General features: G+C 53.3%; 1 protein-coding gene across 6 annotated transcripts in view; it reads right to left on the bottom strand.

The window, feature by feature from the left end:
• The window catches only part of RGS3 (regulator of G protein signaling 3), a 79,462-nt gene that overhangs the window by 16,629 nt on the left and 44,954 nt on the right, over window positions 1-17,879 (bottom strand). For 5 of the 6 annotated variants that reach the window (XM_080402042.1, XM_080402050.1, XM_080402043.1 and 2 more), the window contains one exon: window positions 9,468-9,590. In XM_080402042.1, coding sequence (XP_080258168.1) covers window positions 9,468-9,590 — 123 coding nt within the window. Of the gene's footprint in view, window positions 1-646; window positions 5,553-9,467; window positions 9,591-17,879 lie in introns of those variants that run through there. The other variant, XM_080402047.1, reaches the window with a different exon arrangement.

The following is a 17,879-nucleotide window of genomic DNA, read 5'->3' on the forward strand; positions in this document are numbered from 1 at the left end:
GAGCAGAAAGCCCACGTTCTCAGCACCCTGAAATGCTGCTCCGGCAGCGAGAGCCAGCCAGTGCGGATGGCACAGCCGTACACAGAGCCAGACTTGCAAGGGAACCCCAAAAAGTCCCCATCGCTACAAATGCCCCTTCGCTCCCCCTGGATGCTCTCTGTTACCAACCCTTTGAGCCCAGCCTGGCAGCAATGAAGCCAGGCAGGAGCCACAGGTTCCCCAGGAGGCAGCAGGCACAGCCCAGCGCAGGGGTGCAAGGGGACCGGCACAGGGAGCAGAGCAGATGCCTTTCATTTAAAAGGACATCAGTGTTCCCAAAGGCACCGTGCTGCTTCCTCAACCTGTGGCCGGATCGTGCCCAGCGAAGGGTACAGTTTTGAAAGCAAAACCTACCAAATGTGGGCTCCCAGTTGCATCCCAGCTGCAGGGGCCAAGCAAGCGGCATCTCCTCCGGCAGCCCCAGCCCCGACATGTGCCCGCAGCCACGGCTGAGCAGATGCGAGCGCAGTGCCTGGCTCTGCCTCTGCAGTTATTAATGTCCGTTTCAAGCGGCAGCTGAAGCCGCCCCAGCCTCTCCCAGACACCACTCCCGCGTCCCCCTCGTGCTGTTTACAGCTCCGCTAGCAATCCCTGGAGGTACTATTACCTGCTGATAAATGTGGACAACCGCTCTGCCTTCAGGAAGAGTTATGTATCACACCGAAACCCGGCACATTCGCTGTTGCAGCTCCCCTTCTCCTGCCCCTGAGTGACACCAAGCCACAGACCGATTCTGATGCTTCCTGTTAAATCAAACTCTGCTGCAGGTTCGCAGTTGGGTTTTTTCCCAAACTACTTTTTCTGGAAAAGAAGTGGGAGATGCTCTGCAGCGTGGCTCTCTGCCCTCTGCACTGCAATCCCCTATGAGCGGCTCTACCCTAATGGGCAGGAATAGGGAGCATCTACCTACCTAGAGTACGGTCCCCATCCAGGGGTCAGCCCACGCATGACCATCTGCCCTTCTCTCCTGCAAAGGCCAGTGCCCTCTCCTGACACCCCCATACACACCAGCTGGGGACCCGACTGCCTTGGCTGGATGCTTCTCCTCCTGGTATTACATTTTATTGACCAAGACAGGCAAGTTGCCCTGACGGCTACAGGGAGAGCGCAGTGGCGTGTGTGCACACAGCTGCTGCCACAGCCATTTGCCAGTAGTTATCTGCACCATGGCCATCATTTACTGATGGGTCTCACTGCCACGGTCCCAGCCTGTGCTTGGCTCTTCTCCAGCACACACTTCAGGCACACACGTGTCCCCCTGCTCCCAGCCAGCTGCAGGCTCATGGATATTTCTGGGATGGAGCAGGGGAAATGTGCTGCCTCCTTCACCTTGCAGGTAGCCACAGCTTTGCAGTGGTACAGGAAATATAAAATCTCACTGAACATGGAGCTGAACTCGGCTACACGATGCCATCACCGACAGCAGCAACGTGGCACAGCAGCTCCAGCAGCTGTGGTCAGCACCTATCCTGCCTGCACGGTCAAAGGGAGCTGGGCCTGATGGGTTTTGTGCCTGATCCCTTCATGAGGCCACTTGGCTGGCTGCAGGACTGTGGGACATGGGCACACAGCCCAGGGATGTCACCACACTGTAGGTGCCCAGCTGCCCCTGAGCCTCAGAGCACCCCCAGCCTGGGGTCCCTGGCCCCTTTCAGACAGGAATGAGCCCAGCCACCATCCAAACCTGCACACACACACTGCACCATGTCTGTCATTTTGACGATACAGCACCAGTTTGCCCAAGCTGGGCACTAGCTACGGCCTGCAGCCTCATTGACCGAGGTAACCTGCCTCCGCAGGGTGAGTGCGGTGGGACTCGGTGCTGGAGGATAGTGAGATAACGTCTAGGGCATAAATATCCCCGGCAGTAAAAAAAGCAGAGAGGTGAGAAAGGGGGAGGAAGGCGTGGATCCTGTCATTGGCATTCAGCCCACAACCCTCAGCATCCTTTCCCTGCCAGGGTGGCACAGTGCTGATCAGCAGGGGAATCTCTCTGCAGTGGTATCAGCAGGGGCAGAGCACTGTCCACTGTGCAGAATGAGGGAGGTGATAGCAGGATCCTGAGCTGATGCATTCATTCACCGCAGAGCCATTGGGAAAGACTCATCCCAAAATCACTTATAACAGGACCATGATGTCGGTGCTGGAATCAATCGCTGCTGCCGGCACAGATCACAGTAAGGAAACAACCCCTGAGAGAACAGGACGTGGCAGAGCAGCTCTGCCTGCAACTGGCACCAACAGGGCCATGGCCAGTCACACACAGAACAGAGGAGTCCCAAACAGTACCAAAAACAACACCAGCGACTCCAAAGCCAAACGTAACCCTCCTGCAATCATGCCATGTCACTCCATCAGGAAAGTGCTTGTTACAGGGCAGGATGCCAAGCCTCGTGGAGGGCCAGGGGACCCCACGGGGACAGGATGAAACCATCCCAACCCCACACCACTCTGGGCACCACCACCCAGAGCTCCCCGGCATTTCAAACACATCCTTCGGCTTTGCAAAGATATCAGGGTTCGAGTAACTTTTGCAATCAATTACTTGAGCTTGGCTTCAGAGTCTTGCCCAACCACATGCGCGCAGCCCCCCACCACGCCAGAAGGGAAGAGCATCGGCAGGTACCCAAAACAGGAGTTATTTGGGCATGGGAGAGGAGTGCTCCAGCTAAGCAGACAGTGCCAGCCCTGCTTGGCACAGGCAGTGTCTCCCCTTCGCAGGCAGCGCTGCGCCAAAGCACTTCCAGCACCTTCATTAAATCATAGCAGCGCTGGCTTAAACCACTTCGTCTGTGCCTTTGGCCACCCTGTGCAAGTGATCTCAACACCACTCAACCCCCCTGGGCTGCCAGCACTGCTCATGTCAGCATGCTTGCTCTTACCAGCCCTTCTGGGATTCACAAGAAACATCTTCAAGGGTTTAAAAATGTCTCTGGCTGTGATAAAAGTGTCAGTGGCTGCTCGCACCCCTGCTACCCCACTGTGCCTTTCTGCTCAGGATGGATGCAGGAAAGATCACTGGTGTCAGTGGATGTGGCCGGGAGAACATCACACAGTGCCTGAGAAACAGGAGCTAGTGTTTGCCGGAGGGGAAAGGTCTGCTTTCCTAATGGCTTTGGAGTTCAGCTAGGCAAATGGACAAATAAAACTGGAGCTGTGGCTCTCAGCTGGCCCATCTGCTCCACTGTCCCTCCCTGCTCGCTCCCGGTACACACGTGCCTTGGGAGCCTGGGAGCCAGCAGCACTGGGGCCAAGTGAGCGGCTCTCCAGGGCTGGCAGCCCCCAGCACCTCCGGTCCACCTGAGCCAGCATCAAGACCCAGCAGGGCTGGAAACTGAGCTTGATGGAGCCAGGGCTCGGTGCCAGGGGAGATGCTAAAAAGCCCAGTACCCCAACCCAGCATCCCATCCAGCCCCACACAAATGCCAGGCGAACCCTCGCCTCCCCAGGCTTTGTGCTGTGTCCCTGTGCTTAGGACTGCAAGCCAACTGATGTGCAAGAGGGGACTGACAGGGTGAAAGATCAGCCCCAGGACCCCTCAGCACTCATCCAGGCTCACCCTCACCGCAGGGAATTGGCAGTCAGGCTACTGCATAGAGTCCTTAAATTTGTAAAGGGACATTTGAGACACGCTTTGAAGGGAACTGTAAAATACACACACACAGCCTTTGATGCCCTGGTTGCATCTGGGACTTGTTCCTGTGAAAAAGGGCTACACACCCAGCAAGAATACAGCTCAGGATCGGTCAGTCTGGGGTAGCACAAACTGTATCAACTACTTTTATGTTCGCAGCCTGCTTCACACCTACTGCTATCTCTTCAGCTCCTGTCCCAGCTGAGTTAAAGTCAACACACTGTCCTTTTCTCAGCCCGTTGAGCGTCCGGGGAGAGACCCACATACCACCATGCTCTGAGTTCGCCGACATGGATTCAAAGGTCCCATTCACTCTGATATCACGGGAACCTCTGGCAGGGAGAGTTTCCTCCAGATATTTAAGCGGACAGAGCTGAGCAGGAGCCTGATCCCCAAGGGGACAGCATCTCCAGTCCCACAGCTCCCGAATTCACGGCATTACTGAAGCAGCCTTTGGCTGCCCTCAGAAACAAGTTTTTCCAGCCCAGGGTTAAGAGCTGGACTGTGCTCGCCGGCATGGAACAACACACTTATTTGCTTTACTTTTGTAACCTGGCTCATAAATACTGCCAGCTGATGCTTTAACCCTATTGGGACAGAATAAACCTCACCATTTTCTCCTCCATTTGAGCACCCTGAGAGCACGAGCAAGGCGCTGGGAGGGTGTGTGGCCAGGGTCAGGCTGGCCCTCCAGGTGCTGGTGTGATGTGCTTAGCCCTGCCCCGCCTCTCGTGTTGGCACCATGGAAGAAAAGTAGGCTCTGATGGAGGTCCAGGTTTCCTGCACCCTTAACCATGCCCTGTCCTGTCTGCTCCACAGCAGCAGGTGAGCAGGACCCTCTGGAGCAGAGCTGGCACTGACGGGGCAGCAGGTTGCCAGCCCAAAATGGAAGGACTTTGGACCAAAAACAAAGCAAGAAGGAGCAAATTTCTTCCCTCCTTCCCCATCAAACAGTCAAACACACTCTGACTACACTGCCACTGAGTGAAGCACCCCAGTCAGACAGACAGAGATCCACCCCACTTGTCCCCAGCCTCGTCACAAGCACCTTGTCCCCAGGTGCTTGTCACAGCCAGCCAATGCCAGCAGCCCCTTGGCTGTGCCAGCACAAGCATGTACGTCGCCACCATCCAAAGGAGACAACCCAGTGTAAAGAGAATGGGTGTTGCTGAAGGCAGCGAGGTGCCCTGCGGGGAACAGTGATTGCAGAGGGACACGGGTGCGCAGCAGGGTGGGTGCCTGGGGCACAGCAGGGTGCTCAGGGCGAGGAAGAGGAGGCAGGGCATGGGACAGGAGAGGGATCACCCAGGCTCAACCTTCCCCACACTGCAGGCGCCCAGGCCAGTGCCCGGGGGAGTGTGGCCACCCCTCTGCCTGCAGATCCTCCGCAGAGCCCTCCCCGCACCACCGCTTCGGCCCTGGTTTCAATCATCCCTCGATTACACACTGTTTGCTTTTGTTGACAGCACATTTACTTGCACTTGTCAAGCGCGCTGTAAATAGTGAGAGAAACAGCCCTGCCCTTCCTGACCAGAGGAACGGCCAGGAAGGGGCCGGCCAGTCCCTCCCGGCAGCTCGTTCCCAGCACCGGAGCCAGCGCTGCCAGGAAGGGCCAGGGTGCAGGATCAGTCCACGCCTGCTCGCACCGTCAGCAGCCATGGCAGAGAGACTGGTGGCTGGGCTTTGAAAAGTGCTGAGGATCCACCACCTCCCTTGGGAAACAAGGGGAGCACCCATCCTGGACTCCCATGGCCCAAAGTCCACACCACCAAGTGTCCATAATTATTTAGCTTAAGGATAATCTACATCTTTCAGATACAGCCAGCCATCATCTCTGAGGTAATCTCAGGTCACGGAGTCAGAGGGAAGAGTAATCAGCCGTTCTGAGTGTGGAAGACACAAAGAAACAAGCAGTGAGAATCAGATGGTCGTAGCAGGTTTGTTACAAGCAGGGTGTTGTGCCACTAATCTTTTCCTTGGCAGCCAAACCAGCTGGAGCAGCTCCAGCCCCTGGTGCCTCATCCTTGCCCCTGCTCTGCAGTTTGCCATCTCTTCAATCGCGTTAATGCAATTCATCACAGGGCCAGGCTAGAAACAGGACCAGTGCAGCAATGCAAGGTTAAAAACCATGCTCTGCACAGATGGTCATTACTTGGCCCAAGGAGGCAGCCTCACTAACCCGATTAATTCATAAAGCTGCTCTCACTATAATCACATTGCCGCTGCTGTGATTCCTCACCAGCCCCAGCCCACCTCCAGGCTCCACGCCTCCCCGTTTAGCGATGTTTGTCACCGAGCTGGGTCACCCTGGTGATGTGTTTTACAGATCCTTGCTCAGTACAGCCAAGGGGCAGGGAACAGCCTCTCAAGGCAGACCCAAACCTGAGGACAAGAGTGGGGAAGGTTCTGCAGATGGAGGAAATATCCACAGAACAACCCCTGAGACCTGCTGCAGCTGGCAGGACAGGTTCATCACTTAGTGAAGTTCAGCCAGGTCTTATAGTGGCAGCAGAAAAGCCACTGGAGCCCCACTTCCATCATGTCAAGCGAGCTGGACCACACCGCCAGCCACAGTTATTCCCAGAGCTCCTCCTGCACTAACTCTGTCAGGAAAAGCTCATTGGGAGCATGGCTGGACCATCACAGCTGTATCCTTCATGGATATCTCTCCCTTCATCTCCAGAAGTGGATGCAGCATGTACCATATGCTTGTCTGTCCCAGAAACTAGCAGCTTTGCTCTAAAACCGGCTGCTCTGAAAGCAGCAGTGTGACAACATGGGCCCCAGAGAGCGTGCATCCTCCAGGCTTGACACCATCCTCCCAGGAAACGTTGCTGGAGGCAGTGGCAGCTCTGCAGAGCCATGTCCCTGAGCCAGAAGGACACTCCTGCCCTTAGTGCTGCCCTGCCTGGGGATGGCTCAGGGGACCTTGAAAAACAAGAGGTACCACCCCAAAATTTGTCTGATTTCCCACAGCTCCAAAAAGTTGGCACCACGCAACTTTTCTCCATCAGTTTGGCCAGTCCAGCCCCTCCTCTCCAGATGCACCCATCCTTCTGGGGATCCTCTGCCCCACTGCATCTGTCTGTTCGGGGAAGGACTGAGGGACAGCATTAACAGCAGTGTTAACATGTTGCAGGGAGAGCTGTTCCCAGCTCACACTCTGGCACGGCAGCCACAGAGGCTGCTGAGGAGCTGCCCGCTGCTCAGACAGTGTCCCTTTTTGCAGCTCCAGTGCACAGCTGGCACATGGTGCATCTCTGCCTGGCACTGAGGCTGTGCTGGCCCTTCGCTCCCGTCACACAGCAAAGCCAGATACCCTCAGCTGGGCTCTGGCCGAAGAGAGATGTGCTGCCACTTGCCAAGTTGGAGCAGTTTTAAAGGCTTTGCAAATCAGGTTCCTGCTTGGAGCTGAAATTAACCATGCCAAGGCTGGTCTTGTCAGCTTCATTTGCCTGTGCAGAGAGCACAGACACTGTTCTGTTTCCTTAAATAGCCCTAGCATCAAATGACTTGTAAGCAACAAGCAAAGCTAATGGATCACTTCTCCCTTCCAAAAAGCAACTGATTTTCCCAGCTCCTGCCCCCTGCTGCACTGGCATCCCCAGAGACATCTGCCCTGACTAACCAGCTGCGGTGCAGACTGGTTATAGCAGCCCCAGCTGCAGCTCACCCATGTCAGGCTTCTGTCTCCAGCCTGGCCCCACTGGTGCAGCTGCCCACCCTGCTCTGAGCTTGCACCCCCACCGAGCATCCTCACCTGTCTGCTCTGGAGCTGCAGCCTCACACCTGGCTGCTCTCCCTTCCCTACGCTGTTCCTTCTTGCATTTCAGAATCACGTTTGCTTTAAAATTGCATCCTGGTCATTTTATACCTTGCTGGGGTAGGAAATGGTGCTACAAACTAAATTAGTTGCCTGGGGGCTGCTCTCATGCTCCTTTTCTCCCTCCTGGCCCCATATCCCACCAGTGAGATTTCCATCAGCTTTGGCAAGCCAAGACAAAACACCCTAGTCACAAACCCTGGAGGACCCGCGCTGTCACTCCACTGCACCCAAGGAGCACCCTCTGGGCTCCTGAGGCACAGAAAAGCCTTAGAAAGGTTTGTGTTGTCTGCTAGAGTATTTTTTCACCTACTCATAGCCAGGCTCCTTCCATAACATGGGGAGGAGACACTCTCCAGGGCTTTGCTTTGAGCCACAGGACTTCTACGTCTAGCAGAATGCCAAAATCCCACACCTCGCCGTGAAGACAGAGTCTGGGGCGGGGAGGGCAAACAGCAATATCACCCAAAGTCCCAGAGCACGTGTCATGATGGAGAGCCGCCAAGATCCCCGCTTTGAGGATCTATTTGAGATGCCCACATTTGAACATGTTCCTGCACAGCTTCACCCCAGAGGATCCCCCAGCCCGTGGCTGGGTGGCAGCCAGCCAAGAGCAGAGCCATGCCAAGCCCCCAGCAGCAGAACCATCACACGCATCGCCCCCATGCCAAGCTGCCTGGGACCCCCTGCCCAGGCACTGGGTCATGCCAGCAAGACGTACCACAGGACAACAAGAGCCTTGTCACCTCTTTGAATTAGCTGCCCTGGGCTATTTGCATTTCTAGAGGTTTGGTTGGTAACTAGGTTCTCAGGCTTTGTATGTTGTTGCTATTTTAGTACATCTGAAACGTGCAGGAAAAGGAATCTGGAGGCTGTGTCTCCTGTGGAGATGTTTGTGCTGACCCAGTTTGGGACGCTGCAGAGCAAAAGCCACGTCACTCTGCCTCCAGATCCAGGCAGCAGCGTAGTCACCTGCTCCTGGTTTTGCCTGCACATTCAGTGAGAGTGTCACCTGCCTTTGAGCCAGACTGGACCACAGACCAAAGCTGTATCCACATGTTGACGTGGGGCAGGAGCCGCTCCACCACCACACACCAGCAAGGGGAGTTATCCAGGTGGTTTTACCCCCAAGATCCCTGTCTGCCTCACTTAAAGCTCTTTAAACACTCAGCACAGTGGGTTTCTCTTCTCCTGAGCAGCAGGGGTGACCTGACGGTCCAAACCCAATCCCCAGGGGATGAGACGACTCCAGCAGAAATTGCCACTGTCCCAGACAACTCCATGGTGTGGCAGCCCCAGCCCCAAAGGCAGGCAGGAGGTGTTAACTGCATCCCCGCAGGTCAGGCGTGCCCGACAGTGCTTCAAACCCGCTCCACACACACATCTCTCTTGCCAAAGCTGCTAAGACAACGCTGTCAGGCCAGGCTGAAGTTCTTCAGTGTGGGAAAAGTGCTGGTGCTGCCTTGCTAGGTATGAAAAACAACACTCATCAAATGACCTTTCTGTGCTTTGAGGCCATCTGCGGGGTCCAGATCAAATGCTTGAGCCCATCTGAGTGCACAGAAGGGGCAAATCTCTACACCGCTACTCCCATGACCTCAGCCCTTTAATCAGGACCCAGAGATCATGGCCTGAACCTCTCCCTCCGCATTCAGTCCTGCCCTAGCACCGAGCTCTTGAGGCAGGAGTTGCATGGCCTCAGCTGTCCAAATACAGATGCTGGGAGGTGTCAGACTCAGAGTCTGCCTCCACTCGAGTCAGTGGATGCAAATGCAGTAATTGTTACCCCGAGCAGGGCAGGAAGCTTCGGATGCAGCAGTGCCTGAATGCCAACTTGCTCCTCACCTCACAAAAAACCAGCCTCCAGAGCAGCTCGCCTGGCAGGAGTGTCACTGGAGCAAAATCCCCACCACAGGCAGAGCCCCGCAATGCTCAGAGAAGGGTTTTTGAGCTCCCGCATGGGTCTCTTACCTTGTTCTCTGTAGGAGCTGATGCCGGATGTTGCTGCTTGGTGATGTTCTCAGCCAGACACCAGCAGATCCTCTTCTTCTGCTCCTGGGAGTAAGCCTCCAAACTTAATAAGCACTCCGACTTCTGACGTAAAGGAAACACAGGCAGAGAGAAGGTCATTAGCTGTGTGTCGCAGGCCCTGGCTTTGTTTGCAAACTACTTGCTTCCAACAAGCTGTGTAGTATATATATATATAAAACAGGAGAGCTTGCACTGGTGACCTGAGCTCTGGGCACGAGAAAGCGAAATAGATGGGAAATCAGCTTGACAGTGGCATCTCTTCCAGAGAGAGGGTTAAAGGCTGCTATGGCGCAGAGCAGCAGACTTTTGCTTTAATAAGCAGGAGCAGAGTGGTAAGGCACGGGCAGAGCACCAGCAATTCCGCACCCTGTGCCACCACAGTGGAAACGTGTCTGTCAAGCTAATTTAGAGAGTGGAAATTGCGCTTGGCTGTATGCAAACATCAATGAGGCGCCGTAGCATGAACTGATGAAAACAAGCACCTTTAGGCTGGGCGGGGCTGGGAGAAAGACAGACTCCAGGAGAAGCCCCAGAGCAGCCTCGCCTGCTCTGCTCCTTACTTAGAGCATACATCAGGGGTTGTTTTGAGGATGATGCTCCAGCTCCAGTCATGCACTGTCTGTGAGCAATGTGCAGTGAGAAAGGAATTAAGAGAAATGATGGGCATTCATCCCACCTGAGCCCACCTCCCCTCGCGCCCTAGCCTCTTCCCTGCACACACCCTTTTTGATATGGACCTGTTTCTCTTGGACACATTTTCTTTGGGCCAAATCCCACTTAATTTAAGAAACCTTCTAACTGATTTCACTCAGCAAGTGTCTCCCAGCCCTTAAATGCAGTTTAAATCTCTTGTGCTAAAAATTAAGTATTAGTAACATTTGCTGCCCACTGGAGTTTTGCAGGTTTCACTTTAAAAAGGGTCCAGAAACGCCCATGGCTGGATTATCTCCTTCTGAGGCCAGATATGAAAAGGGGAAGAAAAAAAAAAAAAAAAAAAAGAAAGAAAAAAACCCCAGAACTTTAGGACAGAACCATAAAGAAAGAAAAAAGAGCCTTCCACTAAAGGGCATAAAAAAGGTCTTTAATTTCCCCCTAGGATTTCCTTCCAGAAGGGCAGGTCTCCAACAGCCTGTTTTTCCCAGAAAGGTCAGAAAGAACTAAGGAACTTGCAGCTTTGTGACTCCAGAGACACAACACAACCAGAAAAGGAAAAGCTTTTTAGTCACACCATTTAAACACTGTTTTCATTCGATGCTAATTCATTCACGTTTAATCCAAAATCCCTACTAAAGCAGTAAATAAACCAATCTCCCACTTCACCTCTAGAAAACAGAGATCTCTAGGTCAGTCCTTTGCCCCTCCAAGAAGACTTATAGGAAAGAGAAGATTTGATCTTTTTTATGTCTGGACATCACCACATATTTATTCTTACAACAGAAACAGGCTTAAACATCGAAAATACATGCTCAGGCTTACTGAGCACTATCGAAATGGAATAGAGGTTTGTGATTCAGGGACACAAAGGGGGTGAGGCTCCCCCTTGTCCCCCAGATCCTGAGTTGCAGTGATGCTCTGAGCATCCCAGTGCTCTTTCCCATCCCAGACGTCTCAATCTTTCCTAGTCCCACGCTAGCAGATCACTAGGCTGTACTTCTGTGATATCCACCAGTCCCTAGGAAAGTACCTAATCGTTCCTGCTGTACTTCTGTGATATCCACCAGTCCCTAGGAAAGTACCTAATCGTTCCTGCGTTCAGAGGAGAGGACGGGTACCAATCCACTGAGCTGGAAATCCAGACTGGCATTTCCCTGCCCTGCACTTGGGGCCAGAAGTGAATGACGGCAAGGACTCAGCAAAGCCTAAAAGACATTAGCGCAGCTGCAAGGAGTCCAGCGCCCACATTGATGCTGCAAATACTGCACACTCCCGTCCCTACCGAGCTTCTGCAATTCCCCCAGCACGAGGCTTAAAGCAGTTCCAAGGACATCTCATATCCCCTTGCTTGTGATGGATGCACCGCTCACCTACCCCTGCTCTGCAGCCCCTTGCTGATTCAATTACAGTCCCCATCTCTTTGATTGAATTTAGCATAGAGTGATGCTCAGCCCACACTGGCTCCTGAAAGCAACGTGTCCCTCTCCCTCCTGCTCAGCCTCAGCGAGCTGGAAAGACTCCCCGGCCCCAGCCGCCTGGGAATATTAAAGCCAGGAAAGGAGATTGCCCTCTGGTCCAAAAGTCAGAGGAGAAATTCAACAGCCCTGATGCATGTCCTGGATATTGTGGGCAAGGCAGAGGGGGGACACTAACTGCCAAATTGTATTTATCCAATCTGTACGCATTTTACTATCATTTCTGTGCTACAGCAGCGAGACTGCAGCACTTTATTCCTTCAAAGTGATATTTAACCTCTCCAATGCACATTTCCCAAGGGAAAGGCTCTGTTTCTCCCTCTTCCATCAACATGCTCCCCCCAGTAATGTTCAACTGTGTCGGGGAAAGAGGAAGCACAACCCGCAGGGGCTGAGCACCCCCAGCTGCCTCTAAAGCACAGGCTCCTGGTTGCAAAGTCCTTTGGGATCCAGCCAGACGGAGGGCAGACACGTGAAGGACCGATGGTTATATAGGATAAAGCTCTACCAGCGGCACGTGTCCCCGGAGCCCAGCCCCTGCCGGGGGGGCGAGCTGCCCAGCTCAGCACTCCCATGCACCGGGGAGGCCAGGGCAAGGAGATCGGCCACCATCGGGGCTCAGCCATGCCCTGTGCACGCCGCCTGGCCCAGGGCTCGCTCTGGGAACCGGCCTCCCCGCTATTGTTTTCATTCAGGGAGGCTGCCGCTTTGCCTGCCAATATTTACAAAGAGAAAACAGGGTTTAATCTCACAGTGCTGGGAAAGGAGGATGCAGATGGCGTGAAGGGGGCGTTTGCGACCAGATAAAGCGAGCGACTGAAGTGGCTGCCAGTTGCTTTCTGACTGCCTGCACCCCAGCATTTTTGAAAAACATGTTATTGCAGGTGTTGTGTGCTGGCTGGCACGGGAGCCACCCGTGAGCCCATGGCTCCAGGGCAGCACCGGCCCCTGCACCAGCACCAGGACCCCACGCCACTGCTGCCCGTGGGAGAGTAAGAGAGAAATGCAGAGCATGTATCACAGAGGAGGACCCAGACTAGCCAACACAAGCCCCAAATGGGCCCTGTTACAGCCAGGGATTATCTGCAGGGAAGAGGTTTCTTCTGCTCCATGGGAAAAGCTCACCCCTGCAGATGCTCCACTAGGCTGAGACCCAGCCCCACTGCATCCAGGAGCATGGGGAGATGACAGGCAAGGGGTCTGGCCAAGCAGAGCTCCTGGTCAGCCCAGCAGACACCAGCCAAAAAGGAACTGTTGGCTCTGTAGCCCGTAGATCAGCTGATGACCTCCCAGAGAATACCCCCAGACCCTACGCACCAAGACATGCCCCTCCACACAGGACCCAGCACAACAGCACCTGGCACACAAGGGTGGCTCTATGTAACACTGCAAAGCAAAGATGCAAGAACAATGAGCCAGACTCAGCCTGACACCTCCAGTGCCTTGAACTCAGGGACCAGCCCAGCCTGGGGCTGTTCTCAATGCTGCCTCCCCCAGCTGTGCTAGCAGATAGGGGCTGGTCAGGTCCTTGGGTGGACGTTCTCCCCCACAGATCAGGGGAACACACTTCTTCTTTCCCCAGGCTCCGCTCCTCTTCAGGGTTTATGGCAAAGTGGTTCAGGGACAGGGCTCGCAGCCCAGCTCAGCTCTGCCCAGCCCCTGGCCTCGAACGTTCAGCGCGTTGGTCCATAGCCAAACCCAGCAGAGATCCCAGAGGGGAAGTACCTCGGAAACAGGCTCCAGACTACAATAGCTTTAAATCGCAGAGCAAACCTTCCACGGGCGAAACAGCAAGCCCTGGGAATATCCTGTGCAAAAAACACGGGCAACTGCTGGCTGGTTATTTGATGACCCACAGAGCTAGGTCTGATGAGAAAGTTCAGTTTGCTGCCGTGCTAAGCTGTGTGGGGAAGGGGGGGTGCAGGGGACCACGTCTCTTCCTGTGCTTTTTGGACTGCCAGACACACTGGTGGTGCCCAAAAAACAAATGCTGGCAGCAACAGCAGAGGCCCTATTGAAAGCTGGGATGACCAAAAGGTGACAGGATCTCATAGGTGCTTAAGCAGATGATGTGCATGGAGCTGCTGTTTGCAGGGCCCAGCTGTCTCTGCAGAAAAGCACGGCTCGTTGCTGTGTGGCTTGGTTTTGGGCCAGAGAGGCTCTACAGATGAAAGTAAAAGATAGATGTGCCCATCCTTTCTTGTGACACCAAGGGCTGGCTCTTAGGAAATGGGTTTTCATTGTCCTGCAGACACCTATGGATCAGGAGAGGCACCAAGACAGCAAAGTGGACCTGCTGCTTCGTGGTGCTCCAACTCACCCCAGGCCCATCAGATCCTGTTGCGCTCAGAAGCTGCTGCTAAGGAGTGAAAAAATGGAAAAGTGATGCCACAAGAGGACTGCATCGTGGCACAGCCTGAAGGATGCTAAGCCTCCAGGAGGAAAAGCCAGCCAGAAGAGCCTTTTCCACCCACTTTGGAGCAGCCAGCAAGGACACAGGGCTTGGTTTGATTTTGCAGGCCAGCAGGTTGTCCTTAAGTGGCTCATCAGAAAACAGCCTTTACAGGAATCCCCAGCCCTGAGACTAGCCAGGCACGGAGCTCCCGGTGCAAACACCGCTCTGGCAAGCAGACATCAGGTCCACCACCTTCCCGTTCTGCAAACGCCCTTTCCTCTCAGCCAAGAGGGCTCAGAGCTGAGCAGCCCCAGCAACAGTAACACCAAGCTTATCCACCTGCTGCAAACAGGGCCCCAAAATTATCCATCCCTCTTCCCCCAGCACAGCCCCAAAGAGGGCAAGCTCTAGCCTGTGCGACCAACCCCAGGGAACAGCAGTTCCTCTCCAAAAACACCTGCTGGCCCCTGGACCTTTTAAAATCTCTCCAGTACTGTAACTGCATGTCAGCTCTTCTATCTGCCAACATCTGGGAAATGTGATCACAGAATTAAAGCCGGGGGGGGGGGGGGAATTAGGAACTTCTGCTCCAAAAAGCACATTCCATGGTCATCTCAAAACTCAGATTCAGGTTGAATTGTGTAAAGATTCACAAAACCAGGGAAGCAGAGTGCCTCTGTTTATCTTTCTCTAACCAGGACACGAGCACTCCCTGCTCTGCCCAAAGAGACCTGAACTGGGAGCTGTCACCACCCAGGAGCTGCTGCCCTGTCACCAGGCCATGGGTTATACCAAGCAGGGGCTTCTGCTACTGGTGTCGTTCCACATCATCTAACCTGGGTAAATACATGCTGGCAGAGGAGACAGAGCCCAGGGGTCTGTCTGCACAGAGCAGCAGCCTGGCGGCCAGGTCCAGAGCCATTGCTTTGCATGCTCTGGCTGCAGGAGAGCACTGGCTTGAACCAGAAGGATGTTTCAGTTGCAGCTGAAATTTGGGGCACGTCATGGGGATGCCGAGTAGGGCTACATTTCAGGAATTTGGGATAATCTGCCCACAGGTTCACGTCACAACATCCTTCAGAAGCACTTTTCAAAATGTTGGCTGTCTTGGTCTAATGTTGTCTCGCTGCGCCTGCTGTTCAGGCATCACACATGGAGAAACTCACAGGCTGGGACCTGCCATCCTTTGGATGGAGGTTCATGGAAACCTCTGTTCAGGAAGGAATTTAGCTGTTGCTGTATGCGTGACTTGGCAGAGGGATTGAGCACGTGCAGATTGAGCGCCCAGCTTTCATGTGAGCTGGGTGACTCAAGCTGATGTGTGCTGGTGCACTGCAGCACAGGAGACAGCCTCGCTTGGTGAACCTCTCCAGCACTCCAGAAATGAGGCACTGCTTGCGAGACACAGAGGAAGCAAAGGAAATGTCAGAGAGCAGGAAAGGATTTCTCATCTGGTAACATCTCCTGACCACCACCAGCAGAGCGGCTGGAGGAGAGGGAGTCCCCCCCTTAGGCTGAGTAGGAATGGGAACAGGAAGAGAAAGGCAAAGGAACACACTTCACATTCTCTCAGTGTGCTTCAGATTCATGGAATAAAAATGGAGAGAGCAGGCAGCAAGGAGTGCATCTAGATTTGCTCTACTTGAAGTCCTTAGTCCCAGCACTTCTAGGCTGTCTGCAGTGCCTGTTCCACCACAGCCCAGAGGATCTTCCACCTTACTGCAGTACAACAAGCCCATCTGACAAATAACAGCCCACAAATCTCATAAATATAATCTCTTTTCCTATTACCAATTAGAGGAAATTGAGATACAATTTCAGCAGAGCACATAGTCCACTTCACAGACAAATACTCATCTTTTTTACCTTCTCTCATCCTGCATGCATCACCCAGCACCAGCTGATGCTTGATTTTCTCCTACCAGGAAGTTAAACCCCAGCTATACTCCCACCCTGCAGTACTCTGGCATCTGCAGAGTGACCGTCACAGCGCAGAATTCAGGATTTTTTGTTCCAGCGAGGCTGAGGGACTCCTAAATCGCTAATCTTTTCTGTAAGGTGGCTGTGGTTAAACCCTTCCTGCAGCGAGTTGTGTCAGGGGCTCGCAAACCATGGCTTTAGGCCAGCACTACCTGGGGGTCGGAGCTGGGCACAGCTCTCAGCTCCAGGTCTCGTCACAGTTTTGAGGTTTTCTGAGCTTGTGTCTCTAAACTGGCCTTTTTCGGTCGTTGCATTTGGTGGGTATTTTCTCATATTTAAGCACCAAAAGTATAGATGGAGCATTTGAAAAGGAAGGATCAAGACATCTTGCAGGCTGCTGAAGCCCCGCCAAGGAGCAGAGTAACTGGGATGGGGGGGTACACCACAACAGCAGAGCCCAACCTGGGGCACCAGATCCTCCTTAATACTGGGAAAAAGGAAAAGGGGAACAACTTCCTTTGCTTTAGCCCCCTGCCAAAACCATCCCATTTTGGTTGGAAACCAATTCAAAATGCAAGTCTTCTGGCTATCACTTTGGGGTCAGAGAACAGAGGAACGGAAAGTTGACTGAATCCCAAGCTTTTATCGTTACTGATGTTGTTTTGCTGCCACAGGAGCTCACAGCTGCAGATTATCCCTCCCCCAACAAGCCTTTCTCAGTCACTTCTGACCCTCACAAATCTGTGTGTACAGTCCTCTTTTCCCCATGATCACATAAAAGCACATTCATCAGCTTTCACCCACCTTAACAACTAACCCCCCCTGCTTTATCACTGAACTATCCATTTATCATCTCCTACTTCCCCAAATTTCAAGTCATATGCAAGCTTTATCAGGCATGATTTGTTGTTTTCAACCCTGTCAATGATGACTGACTGCAATTAAGCAAGAGCCCGGCTTCCCAAGTCCTCCCTGGCAGAGCAACACTCACAGAACACGATGTTGAGGTTTCAGACAAGACTTTTTAACTATTTTTTAAGCACCACAGCAACTTCCTCTCTCTCAAGGTTTTCAGGCCAAGTGTTGTGTCACATCAAGCTAAGTGCCTGTGAGGATGTCTGCTCTGGTTGTGCTCCATCTGTACTCTTTATCTCTCCTTCATTAATAATTACTTTTTAAGTACTTTACTAAACAAATTTGTGGTAGCTGCTCACTTGGTTGCGTAGGTTTGATGTCACCCCCTGGCCAACCCTTTTGCCCTTTTCCCCATCACCAAGCCATCTGCCTAAGTGCCCTCTAGATTTGGCAGGACAAAAAAAGCTCCTTTCAAACTCTTCTGATGACATGTTCAGAACAGCTGACTTCAGAATTACCCAGGTGTACAATATCTGCCATGTCACAGCATGTCCCTGAGCCTTACAGTCCCCCGTACCATCAGTAAATTGCTTTTCCAGCACTCAGATTTGCTGCGTGGAGGCAGGAACCTCGGTTCTCCGTGCTCTTTCCCTTTGGGAAAAGAAACACACAATGACACATCCCTAAGGGCATTAAATTAGCAAGGCTCACTCCTGGCAGGGACACAGAACACTTTGGGAAATTAACTCTCCTAAGGAGCAAGCCACGACATCCCCAGTGAAACCTGGAGTTAAGCACATTTACACAAGCTACAGTATTGCCTGTGGTCCAGTTTAAAGAACATTTCTCTGAAGCATACTCTTGCCAGCAGCCAGGACACAGCTTGAGGATGCAAATAGAAGCAGTGCCCATGTGGGACCCTATGGGTGCAGGGACATGTCCACATAAGGCCAGGGTACAGGGTGATGGTGGGGCAAGGAGAGGACAGTGTAATTTCTCTGACACTTGGCCGAAGGATCTCCCACGAAGAGTTAGGATGCTCATCTCCAAAGC

The sequence above is a fragment of the Falco punctatus genome (genome assembly GCF_963210335.1).
Source record: "Falco punctatus genome assembly, chromosome: 9".
Classification (NCBI taxonomy): Eukaryota; Metazoa; Chordata; class Aves; order Falconiformes; family Falconidae; genus Falco; species Falco punctatus.